General features: G+C 37.7%; 1 protein-coding gene across 2 annotated transcripts in view; it reads right to left on the reverse strand.

The window, feature by feature from the left end:
- Positions 1–9,929: 9,929 nt before the first annotated feature.
- PTH2R (parathyroid hormone 2 receptor) overlaps positions 9,930–12,748 on the reverse strand; it is a 72,447-nt gene continuing 69,628 nt past the window's right edge. The window contains exons 12-13 of one of the 2 annotated variants that reach the window (XM_019652940.1): positions 12,187–12,228; positions 9,930–11,124 (exon numbers count right to left, since the gene is read on the reverse strand). In XM_019652940.1, the coding sequence (XP_019508485.1) occupies positions 10,729–11,124; positions 12,187–12,228 (438 nt within the window). In that variant the 3' untranslated portion in view covers positions 9,930–10,728. The remainder of the gene's footprint in view (positions 11,125–12,186; positions 12,229–12,748) is intronic. The other variant, XM_019652941.1, reaches the window with a different exon arrangement.

Consider the following 12,748-nt stretch of genomic DNA (forward strand, 5'->3'; position numbering starts at 1 on the left):
AAAAGCATTATGCTAATCAAAAGAAATCAGCAGGACGTATGATTGCATTTACATGAAACGCTAGACAGGCAAATCTAATCTGTAATCCTTGTAAGAAGGTCAGTGGTTGTCTGATTCCAGGAGTGAAAGGGTATTGACTAGGAAGGGCCACAAATAAACTTTCTGAGGTGAAGAAAATATGTGTGATTGTTGTGGTAGTACTCGGGTATATGCTTTTGTCAAAACTCACTGAGCAGTATACTGAAAATTGACACATTTTATTTTATGTTAACACAATAAAGTCTTTTTCTTAATGAAATAAACTCGCTGGGGAACTCAGCATGAAAAACGTTGAGTTTTCAAGTGTTTTTTGTAACAGTGTCTGCTTTTTTTTACAGGAATATTAAAACAGATGCTTTTAAATAAAATGATGTTAACAATCACAATGGTATCACTTGGTGAGAATAACAATTTGATGACAAAGAAAATAGGTTGTAGTAGCTCATTAGTATTATAGGACGGGGTTCAAATCACCAAGTTCTCCCCTCAGCCTATTAGCATATCTCCCATCTCCATGTCCAACTAAGTCATAACAGAAGTAGAGCCATGATTATAGAGACATGGTCCAAATATCTGAAGCAGTACTGATAGGTCAATGCTATGAGATGGCATATCTTTCTTTTTTTCTTCTATCTTGACACACATTTTTAATGTTTACACAAATTCAGTACATACTGAACTTGAGCTTATGTTTTGCAATTTACATGGTTCAATTTATATGCTATATTTCATGTTTCATTGTCTTTTGAAGAGGCACATGTCGTTTATTTCTTTTGAACATCACAAAGTTTCATGGTGTTGTGCCTGTCCATGATGTGTCCTTCATTTTCTTATGCTATTTTACTAGAATAAACAACAAAGGATATAGCATTTAAATAAAAGAACGACTCACTAAATACATTTATTTGCATACAGGTAAAGTTTGTACTTATATATCTATATGCATATTGCTGTCTGATGATATTTTCTTAGAAATTGAAGGAAATTAAATAGTAAATGAAGTTCATTAAATTTAAATTCATTTTTCCCACTTGGACAATGGTTAGGATTGGTGTAAAATACTTGTCTCAGCATTTCAAATGACTGAATGAAATGAAACTTAGGATGTCTAAGCTTTCAAACTTTTTCAGCATTTTCAAAATATATTCATGATTTCTCATCACTCTGCCTTCAAATATTATTTTCATAATTATAAGTTCTCTTCACTTAATAGTCCAAAGTCAATTAATCTTGCTTCAGTGTTTGCATAAAATAACTATCAATAAATATTTGCTAATAAAAATTATCTTCTTTGCCATCATCATTGTTTTTCTGGTGTTCTCTCTGCTATTAATATGTGAAACATCTTCTAGCACCCTAATAAAAATTTAAGGCTACTTCTCCTGGGACTCCTAATTTAGATGGCAGACTTATGTGTGTGTGCAAATTTCTCTAGTTATTTTTCATAATCTATCTGCTTGTCTGGCTTCAAGTTTCCTAAGAAAATGTATTTAAAAATCTCATAATTTTCATTAACATTATTAGAACAGTGTTAGATTCTGGACAGAATTCCTGAATTTATTATTACAAACCTGAAGCAACATTAAAAATATATACATATAAAAGTGATATTGACAAGCATGCATGTGCTAAGACCACCAGCAACTATGACAACAAATTATATACCGTATTTTATGATACTTGTGCTATTTGATAGAGCATAAAGATTTGCATGAGAAAACTGCTTTACAACCCAAAAAGTGGGGAGCTCAGCTGTAAATAAAAAAGTTTAGGTGTGAGAAGGCCACATGAAAGATGTGATGAATGAAGATCAGGAAGGCTAGATAGTCCTTGGTAAAACTGGCCATGAAGGTGAGGAGGCAGACTTCAGGCTCGGAACACTGAACTCTCAACACAGAACTGGGGAAGTGGGTGAGGTTCTAGAGGTTGTAAAAAGAACTCTCAACGTCTTGTGAGCTATTCTGTTACAGGAATTCTGAGTTATTCATCCCTTTGTTTGCCCTATCTATCACAGAGCCTGGCACATAAAAGGCACAAGTATTATTTGAATGAATAATATGTAAATAAAGAGGAACTCCACCTGAATTAAAATAGGGGGTAGGATTTGTTCATGGGAGAGGTACACCAAGCTCACCCTTCCTGTCTGTCTTTCTTGCTAATTATCTTCAAATAATACTGATTTTCATTATGTTTCCAGAATACTCTCAAAGATCTTCCTAACTGAAGAAGTTTGCCCTTGCTGTGCCATCTCGCTTAAACATAATTCCATAGCTCAGTTTTTTGTCTCAACTAAGAAGCCACATCCTCAGAAAAAGGTATCTTAAGCCATCTCCCCCAACATTATTCTGTTACATCATCTTATTAATTTTCTTCATACCAGCTAACTCAATCTGAAATTATCTCACCTATGCAAGACTTCATTTGTTTACTGTCTGTACTATCTTTTCCTAAAGAATGCAATCACCTTGAGAATAAAGACTCTGTCTATCTTGATCACTGCTTTAATCCCAGCTCCTGAACACAGCTTGGCACCTGTTAAAGTTGGTTGAATGGATAAAATTCTAAATAAAGTGTGACTTTTCATATCAATATACTTTGGGTTGAAAACGGCAGAAAAACCTCAACTGGGAAAAAAAAAAGCATTTGTTTCATCATTAAAGACTTTGTATATGAGGTGAGGGGATTCCTACCTCAATGTTACCAGGACTCACGCATCAGCTTTGCCTCTTCACGGCTGGCTCCATTGTCAAGCTCACTGTGATGGCGGCTTAGGCACACATCTTCACTCCAGTAAGCAAGAGAGCTTCGTTTCCTCAGGAGTCCAACCTATTTCTGCTTGGTTTATGCCTTCATCACCACCCCAGTAACTGGCCAGAGGGAAGAAATGAGTTGGTTCATAGAAGCCTAAGAAGTCCCACCTGGGGGTTACAAGTGGAATCAATCCCACCCAAATCATGTGCCTGAGTATGGGGGATGGGTGGTTTCCCAAAGGGAATTTGGAGTATTATTACCAGAAGGAAAAAGAACAGGTACCTAGCAGCAAAAACAAGATGTCCTCTATTGTATCTTTCTTCTAATCCCTTAATTGCCATCGATCCTCGTATTTCGATGTTACTTAGCTTTACACAGTTCTGCTGTTTGTGATCAGAATAAGGAAAACAGAAAAGAGTGCAGAGGCTATGTTACTTAATATTCCTTTAATTGTTTGTGACTATTTCTTTGCTTTTACTTAACCTTTTCCAGCTCATTCTCATACAGCTGGAGAGTTATTTCAAAAATACACACCTGCCCTCCCTGTTTACATCTGTTAAGGATTCCTTACTCCCCGCAGATTACAGCGAGGGCTGCAAGCCCTTCTCCAGCCTCGACTCTTACATCTCTTCTTTCACAGCTCACCCTTCATCATGAAACCCTGGCAGTTCCCTGAATGTACCACATTCTCCAACACTTGTATAGCTTTCCACCTGCAGTTTTGACTACTTGGAATACCTTCCTCCCCTCTCTGCCGGCTCATTTCTACTCTTCTTTAGAGATTCTGCTTTACCTCCCCCAGGAAGCCTTTTTACTCCAAATCTGAACCATATGCTTCCCCTGAGTGCCCCCATAACTACCTGTTCTCCTAACAATCTTTAAGGTCTACTGTGAGCTTCTTGAGAGTAAAGATCGAGTCTGTTATTTCTGTATCTCAAACCTGGTTTTTAATCAGAGTTCAACAGATTTTGGTTGAACAAAAGCAAGAGTTGACACATCACTGTTGCTTAAATGGAAATTTCCAAGGTTGTAAGGGAAGAGCCTAACGCTCTACAAAGAAGAAATGCTACACATTCTTTAACTCTAACCACAATCAATAAATGTATGTATGTGTATGAAAATTAAAATGAAAGGAAAACAATGGAATTTCTGTGACTATTTCATTTACAAAGGATAATGTGTGTAATATAGTTTACATTATAGAAACTGAGTAGCTTCACAAAAGGGAAATTGTCAAATAGGAAATAGGCATAAGAGTGTGTTATGTGCTTGATGATGTTACAGCTAATATAATATAACTACAGAAGTCGAGCTCCAGGTCTGACCTTTTACCAACTTTCTTCAGTGTAAGAGAAATTCAACTATAATAAAAATAGCATTCAAAAGATGGGGAGGGAGGCTTTACCAGAGAGGGAATAGTGACAAAATAACAACTCCAAAAGCTAAAGCCTCCGGAGCACACTTTTCATCATTGACTATTTTTTCCCAAGGGCTTCAAAAACTTTAAGGTTAAATTATAACTAGACAATTTGCATTGTAATTAGTGAATGTGAAAGAGGTAGAAGGTTTGCTATGGGAACAACTAAAAACACATATTTAACATTTTCAGATAAAGGCATTCATTAATTACTGCTTATTCTCAAAAGTGGGGTTAATATTAGATACATTTTTAAGCCAAAATGTCCTTGTGTGTTTTTGTTAATATGTCATTTCAATCATATCACATATTTGACATGGAAAAATTCAAGTGGAGTTAGACTATAATATCTCTGCTGATATCCTAACTGTATTCCCAGTTGGCTAAATGAAAATTTTCGAGACTTTTTATTTTGGAATAGTTTTATATTTACAGAAAAATTGCAAAGATAGTACAGAGTTCCTGTACCCCTCACCCAGCAATGGGTCTCCCCCTTTAACATTTTATAGTACCTTCGTCTACTTGTCAAAACTCAGGAATTCACCATGGCACATTTACTAATATTAACTAAACTCTGGACTTCATTTGGATTTTACCGGATTTTCCATTGATCTCCTCTTTTTGTTTCATGATCCCATTCAAGATGACACATTGCATTCAGTTGTCATGTCTCCGCAGTCTCCTCTGACCATGATGGTTTCTCAGTCTAATCTCTCTTTTCATGCATGACCTTAGCCATCTTGAGGAATCCTGGACAAGGATGCTGTCAAATGTCCCCAATTGAGGTTTGCTATTTTTCTCCTGTTTAAACTGAGGTAAATGAGATTTGTCAGGGAAGTAGCATTTGCTTAAGTGGCCCTGGTTTAAGGAGTCACTTTCTTTGTGTGCAAGAAAAGCCTGTGAAAACCTTCTTGATTTATTCTGCCCATGATAGCACACGTGGCCATTTTTGATGCATGTGGATATTTTAATGAGTTCCTATGATGTAGTGATGCATTCTTTCTAAATCACAGTAGCTTTGACAATGTTAAATGCCCTGGTTGCCAACTGGAATGAAACGGGGAGTGCCTCTAGTGCCCCTCAACTAAGCTGAATTGGGGTGCTTACCTTCAGCCTGCACTTGTTGGCATTTTTCTGAGGCCCTCTGTTGCCACACCCTAGAGAGGTCAAGATGGGAAGATTTTGGAAATGTCCTCGGTCAGCAAGAATCTGCTGTTTGTCCTAGAGATATGAGGGAAAAAAATGTTACACAAACGCACAGCTTCATGTATAAATTTGTTTTCCTATGTAACCATTCAAATCATTAATCAAATGAGCCACATAAACTCCCAAAATGAAACCTAGTTTTGGAAGGTTAAAGGCTTAAGTAGGAGCTGAATTTAAACACTAATAGCATTAAATTAAGAGTCAGTGAGAGATAAGGTTGTTTACCATAGCTCCTGTTTCTGCATCATTTACATACTTCCATCGCTCCGAGTGGTTTTTATAATAGCAAATAAATGCAAAGCTACATAAATGCTATCTTTAAATGCCATAGAGATGAGTAATTTAAAGTTGTGCAAAGTCATTTTTGCAACAATATGTGTGCAAATTCTCCATAGTCTCAAGAGGCAGCTTAAGAACAGGATTTAGGTTTTTATGTCTCTAGTTAAATATTTTGGATGGAATTAAAGAAGAGTTTAGATTCAAAAGTAATTTTTTTTATTCTGAAAGCCATGAAATACTAGGAAATAAAAATGCTTTTATCCAAAACTATAATCGTGTTATTGTTTTTTACATTCCCATAACAATTGGAAATTCCACTTCAAAATAGTTGAAACTAATTTTATTTTTTGTTTACTCATTAACTTAACATACTATTAGGCTCTTGATAAAGAAGGTAAAAAGAGTCATGAGTAGAAGAATAATCAGGGGCCTTGGAGTCAAATTAAACTGGGTTCAAATCCTGGCTCTGCCACTTTCAGCTGGGGCAAGTCATCTGATTATCTTAACATTTTTTGAAATGGCAATAACTACATCGTAATGTGTTATGAAGATTACATGATAAATTATGCTGAAAATACCGAGCTCAGTTCCTAAAACAAAGTGGGTATACATTAGTTATTTATCTATATTATTCCTAAACAACCTACAAGGAGGCCATCTTTTTAGCCTAGAACATCCCAGGATGTGCAGGTAAGAGCTTTCCTGAGCAATTGATTGCCTGTGTGTTTTAGGGAGAGGGTCCAAGAGTGGAGGACATAGGCAGGGCAGACCTAATGAGAGGAAAAGATTGAAATCCAACTCACAAAACAAGATATTTAATAACTCTTTAGCCAAGGTGAGAAAGTCTTTCACAGATTTCTAATAAACTCCAATCATATAAATATTTACATTTCTCAAATGAAACAACTGCTGGTAAGAGTGTGTGTTAGAGTTAAATGGCAAAGTAGACAACACTCCTTGTAAATGCAGCACATAAAATACCATAAACACTGGCAAAATAATTGATCTCCATGAAGCAATTAAATAGCCTAACTAATCAACCATTGCAATTCTTTCCATAGAGCCAATCAATATAAATCTCTATAATAGTTTTCTATGGATGTCATAACAAATTACCACAAATTTAGTGATTTAACATAAAGCAAATTTGTTTTCATTTTACAGTTCTGTAGGTTAGAAGTTCAACAAGGGTCTCACCAGGCTAAAGTCAAGGTGTCTACAGGGTTGTATTTCTTTCTAGAGGCTCTTTGGGAGAATTCATTTTAGTCTTTTCCAGCTCCCAGAGGCTGCTCATATTCCTTAGTTTATGGCCCCTTCCTCCACCTTCAAAGCCAGCAACAAGTAGCCGTCCTTACATACATCTCTCTGATTTCCTCTTCTGCCCCCTTCTTTTACTTTTAAGGACCTTTGTTACTACACTGGGCTGACCCAGATAATCCAGGATAAACTCCCTGATTAGCAATCCTTAATTTCATTTGCAACCTTCCCCTTTGCCAAGTAACCTAACATAATCACAGGTTCTGGAGGAAGGGAGGCTGTGAGTGTGTGTGTGTGTGTGTGTGTGTGTGTGTGTGTGTGTATCAGGGGGGGAGGGGCATTATTCTTCCTAACATAATCTCTAAGAGAGATCATCTCTGAATTATATAATATTAATCTCTGGGTGTCAATAATATACTGCAGTTCACACATACCTTATTCATTTTCTTCCAACAATTCAAAAACGGGAGGTTTTTTTTGACAACTTTAGAACCTACAAAGGTGTACCACATTATTTAACAAGATCAGAAAGAGACAATGCTATGACAGTAAGAGTTATGTGACCAAAATCATCCTTATTACAACAGGCATTGATTATCTCTGATGCCAGTCTTTCTTTAGACTCCAAGAAAAATAGGGTCTCAAAACGTAATATCCATGTCAACAAGCCACATAAGGCTGTCTTCACACACCCCTGTAACCTATCATATCATTTTATCCTTTTGCATCCAGAACTTGCTGTATTTCCAAAGGGAAAAAAACATCTGTTGCATTAACAATAAGTACCTCGGAGTGATGACTTAGAAAGTGAAGCTTTGAATAGTGTGGTTGGGATCTAAAAGCACAGAAATTGTAGGATATATTTTTCTCTTAAAAGGCTCATCTAAACAGAATGTTTGTTGTCATATCAAGCTTAAATTAAATACCACTACATATAAAAATATTTGGTTGCTTACTTTCCTAAGAAAAATTTAAATTATATAAGATGTCACACTCGCAAGAATATTTTAGAAAACTGTTATTAAAGTTCTATGTGAGTGCATTGTCTATATCAGGGCAGGGAGCCCAGAAAGTTATTAGAAATAACTGGATGAGGCTAGAAAGGCACTGGGCATGCTAGAGTCATTTTGCCCCCATCTGAAGAGGCCAGCCAGCAGCCACCACTAAGTTCCAGCAGCTGACTGTTGGCTCATAAGACCCTCTGATATTTTCATAATTAGAAAATGTAATTTTTATATGGAGTCATTTAAATTTTCAATGTTGACAACTAAATAATATATTGCAACCATTAACAGCAATAAAACAGAGTAATGGAGCAAATGTAGCTTATCAGACAATAGTCTGCACCTTCACATCTAAACCAGCCAATCCTTGACAACTGCCCAATATTTTCCTTGGTAAAAATCAATAGAGTGGTATAATTTATTGTTCTAGCTGTCTAATTGGATGCAAATATTAGCAAAACATAGAAGAAGAAAATGTGTGTTTGCAGATGAGATAAAGAGTCATAGCAAGCGGGGAGTTCTTTGTTTCCTGAGGGAACAGATTATGTCTTATTTTGTGTTGTGGCCCCAGCACATAGCATAGCATCTGTCATATAATAGGCTCTAAGTAAATGTTTGTTGAATTAATGGATGACTAAACGTTAAGGAAAACCTTGGTAATTTTAAGGGCTTTGTCCCTACTTGTTAATGCACAGAAGTAGTAGTCTAGCCTTAAAATTTAGGGTCAGGCTAGAAAGTAAAAAGCCCTTAATATTTTCTATATTATCAAAATATATACATATATACATATATGTTCTAAGAATTATTATGTTGCAATGACCAATGAGGCCTTTTATAATCAAGATTGGGGCAAAACAAGATTTAACCAAAAACAATAGTATAACCATTACTAAAACAAGTACTTGTGTGAAATTTTTATGTTACAAAGTCCTTTCAAGATGTGATTTCTCTTATCATCAGATCATCTCTCTAAGGTAGACAGATATTTCAATGTAAAGAACTTGAACTACAAAGGAAGTTAACCAGTTTTACAAAGCCTTACACAAAATTAGCAATGGGGCTGCACTTAGTCTCCTGCTCAGCCCCGGATGGTTCTCTCCTAACAGAGAGGCAATGTGGGGACGTGGCAATACAGAATTGAATCAGATGAATTAAATATGCACAATGGCACCTTCATAAACAGAAAAGAAAGGGAAAAAAAACTACACTCTGAAACAGAGGAGGAAGGAAAGAGCATGGAAGGAGAGTGTAATATTTGTCAAGAAGGTATGTAGACATCAGAGGATGTTACTCATCACGACACTGTCTGCATGTTGGCTAAATCATTCAGCAAAATGAGATCAGTCCGCTGGACCTGTGCCGTTTCTCCTGGAAACACACTGCTCTGTGGTGTTTCATTTCCTATATGTAACTGTCTCTCCCACTAGAATGGAAACCTCATGAGAGTCAGAGGCTAAAACACACTGCAAATACAAGTTCCTTACGCACTCTCTACCTAGAAAAAACTCATTCGAATTTTTTGATTGGTTAATGGGTGACATATACGAGTATATTGGTGACAGTATAGCATAATGGGTAAGAACATGGGACATGAAGTCAGTAGATCTGTGCCTGCAGCTATGCTCTGTCCATGACTAACTGTGACTTTGGCCAAATTATGCCACTTCTGTGAGGATAACTCGTAAAAAGGGTGACGGTGATAAGACTTACTCCATAAATTTGTAGTGAGGATTAAAGAAGTTAATGCTTGTAAAAACCTAGCAGGATGCCGAGTACCTGACATGCACTCAATAAATGTTTCACTACTGCAACATACTGAAATTTCAAGTTCAGGAAAGTTCAGAGCTACATGCTGATCTCTGTAGATGTGGAGAACACTGGTTGGTTCCCAAAAACAAAGTGAGATGCTGAGCGAAAATTGTATAAATCGACCCAAAATTTACTTTTAAAGCAAACTTTTAATTTATCCTTCATACCATGTGGAATACAGTAATAGAACAAATAAGAAAAAAGCATAGGAGTACTGTGATTTACCATCAATATAAATGATTGCAAACAAAATTACTTTGCAGACACAAGCTCACTGACAGAAAACCTTGAGACAGGTCAATTTTTACGAAGGAGTAAAGACCTCAGATTTGGTCACAGAAGGGGCATTCAAAACAAGGAATATGTGCAATATTCTTTTTTGAGGAATTTTCCTTGTTCCTAGAAAGAAACAAGTTTAATTGTCATAAATGTATTCTCAAAGACCAGCTAACTTACTTTTCAGTGTGTACTTGTTCTTAGATCTTTGATCTTTCAACATACATTTTCAGACTCTAATTGTTCCTACCTACAGACAAATGAATGCAGTGATAGAGGCACGTTCAAGTGAGAAAGAGAATGCTAATTTCTTAAAACGAAAATGACACACACGAAATGACCTCTCTCATAGAGTGCTATTTACAAGAAGAAACTAAAGCCAAGCACTTGAAAGGTTTTCCACCCAAAAGTAGCAGAAAAATGAACAATCACAAAGTACCACACATCAATCTAGAAGAGATTTTGATGCCAAAATAAGGTAATAAACTACACCACGGACACTTCTTCTTTTGTGTCTTTAGTCTTCATAGGAGTCAATTCATGGAGCCTGAAAGCTTTTGTAAAATAATGCTTCAATCCTGAATTTTCAGCTCCGGGGATCAAGCAAAGGGATGAACGATGGCCAAGCTCTTGGACCATCAGTTCTTGGACAACCAGATAGATCCGCTCTTTCAAGCCACCGATGCGGTCTCAAAGCACATCCTCTGTTTCTCCTTTGCTTCCTTCAGGGTCTGGGTTACGTTCTGATGGCCTGGAAGACTCCACCATTGACATCTCATCTCGCTGCCTCCCGTTACCTTCCTTGGCCTCCTCATGGATCAAGTGCTGCGGGCAGTCCTGCTCTGAGTTACTCCAGACATAGCCGGGCAAAGTCACGTGGCTGTCAGGCTGTCGGCTGGTCGTCTTGGTCGCTTTGGCAGAGACGAGGACCATGCGAGTGCTGGCCGCCGTCTGAGACTGGCTGCTGGAGCTGTGAGTTATGGTGGTGAGCACAGAACCGTATCGGTGGCCGCCGCATGGGGGCGTCCTTTTCCAGTCGACCGAGAGATTCCACCGACTCCACATCTTCTTCACCTCAGACTGAACCTAAACCACAAGAACCATATGGTGCATCAGAAACCATCAGAAACCCTGACACTTTGTGAGACAGATGTTTGCCCTGATTTCAATGATAGTAATAATCACTAATTAAGGGCCCACTGTGTGCCAGGGACTTTCCATATATATTCTCTCTCAATCTCAAAAAACCTTCGAGATAGGTGTTATTACTGGAGATGAGCAAACTGACGCACAGCGAGAGGTAAGGGGCTTTGTCCAAGGTTAGTATTTTAATGGCGGCTGAAATACAGCCCAGGAGAAACAGCTGACGTGTTGGAGAGGACAAAGAGGACTTGGGTTGGAGGAGAAAGAGATAAACAGTACCAGCTGTGGCGGAGGAATGGTGAGGGAGGTAATCAGCCTGAAATGTAACTGCCACCCTATCACTTTGCACAGGCATACTGAGGGAGGAAACACGGGAAAGAGGATTGAACGTGGAAAAGCAGGCACTGCAGATGCATTCTTAGTGGGATGGGGCTCCTGTTTGCATTCTTTCACTCAAGATTCAATTCTACTGCTGTTGCCACTTTCCAGAAGGGAGCTTATTGGGAAGTTCCATGGGAAGCAGTGGAAACCTTTCAAGCTGGTATCATGTATAGGAATAGTACAGTTATTTCTTTCCAGCCAACTCCTCGACCTGAAATTGTCCCATTGCCATCCTGTAGTTCAAAAAAATGTCAAAATGTTCTAATGGATTTGACCCAGGAAAACATATTTGAGTTTCTTATAGAACTTGAGATTGAGTTTAAGCATTAACTCGACTATGAAGTTCACTGATCTGCCATGTCTCAATTTGCATTCCAACAAGTTGTTGTTTTGATATCAGCATTTGCAAATGAATGGACCTTAGCTTTGAAATTTAGTTGAAATTAATTAATTAGTTGAAATTAATTCTCACATGATTTATGATTAAAATGTGTCTCTTCTCCTGGCCCACTCTGTCCTATACCTCCTGGGGATACTAAAGAGACTCAGGTCATACTGTGAGGGCCATTTATAAGCACACTCAGAGCTAGATCTGTGGAATGTCTGGGGTCCCTTCAAACCTACCTCTCCATTGCAGTAGCAGTAGATGATAGACACAAAGAAACCCTGGAGACAAAAAAGCAGGTTAGCATGCTGACAATTCATGAAAATCACAGCACGAAAGTGGCGTGTGTCAAAATGTATGTCAAACACATTTTTTATGATTCCTTCAGAAAATTATATACATCTCCTAACATTTCCAAATCCTTAAGCTTATATTAAATTTGTCTGAGATCTTTCCTTGGTGCCAGCTGAACCAAACCAGTAACTGAATAAAATATTGCAAGACACACAAAGAACTGATGTCTATTACATTAGTTTCATTTACGTTGCCACCCAAGGATCACCAAATATCCCCTGGTTGGTAAAAGATATTTATACACTGTGAATTCTGGAAACTATAGACATAGGGTATTATATGGTAAAAAGATAAAGAGACTTTGTTTTTCATTCATTTAAAAGTATTTATTGTGGACCGGCCGAGTGGCGTGATGGTTAAGAACTCGCTTGGGATGCCAGAGGGCCCCGGTTCGGATCCCACATATGAGGGCCAGTGACACTGCCCTCCACAGCTAAGATGCTGAAC

The sequence above is a fragment of the Hipposideros armiger genome, unplaced genomic scaffold (assembly GCF_001890085.2).
Source record: "Hipposideros armiger isolate ML-2016 unplaced genomic scaffold, ASM189008v1 scaffold_190, whole genome shotgun sequence".
Lineage (NCBI taxonomy): Eukaryota > Metazoa > Chordata > Mammalia > Chiroptera > Hipposideridae > Hipposideros > Hipposideros armiger.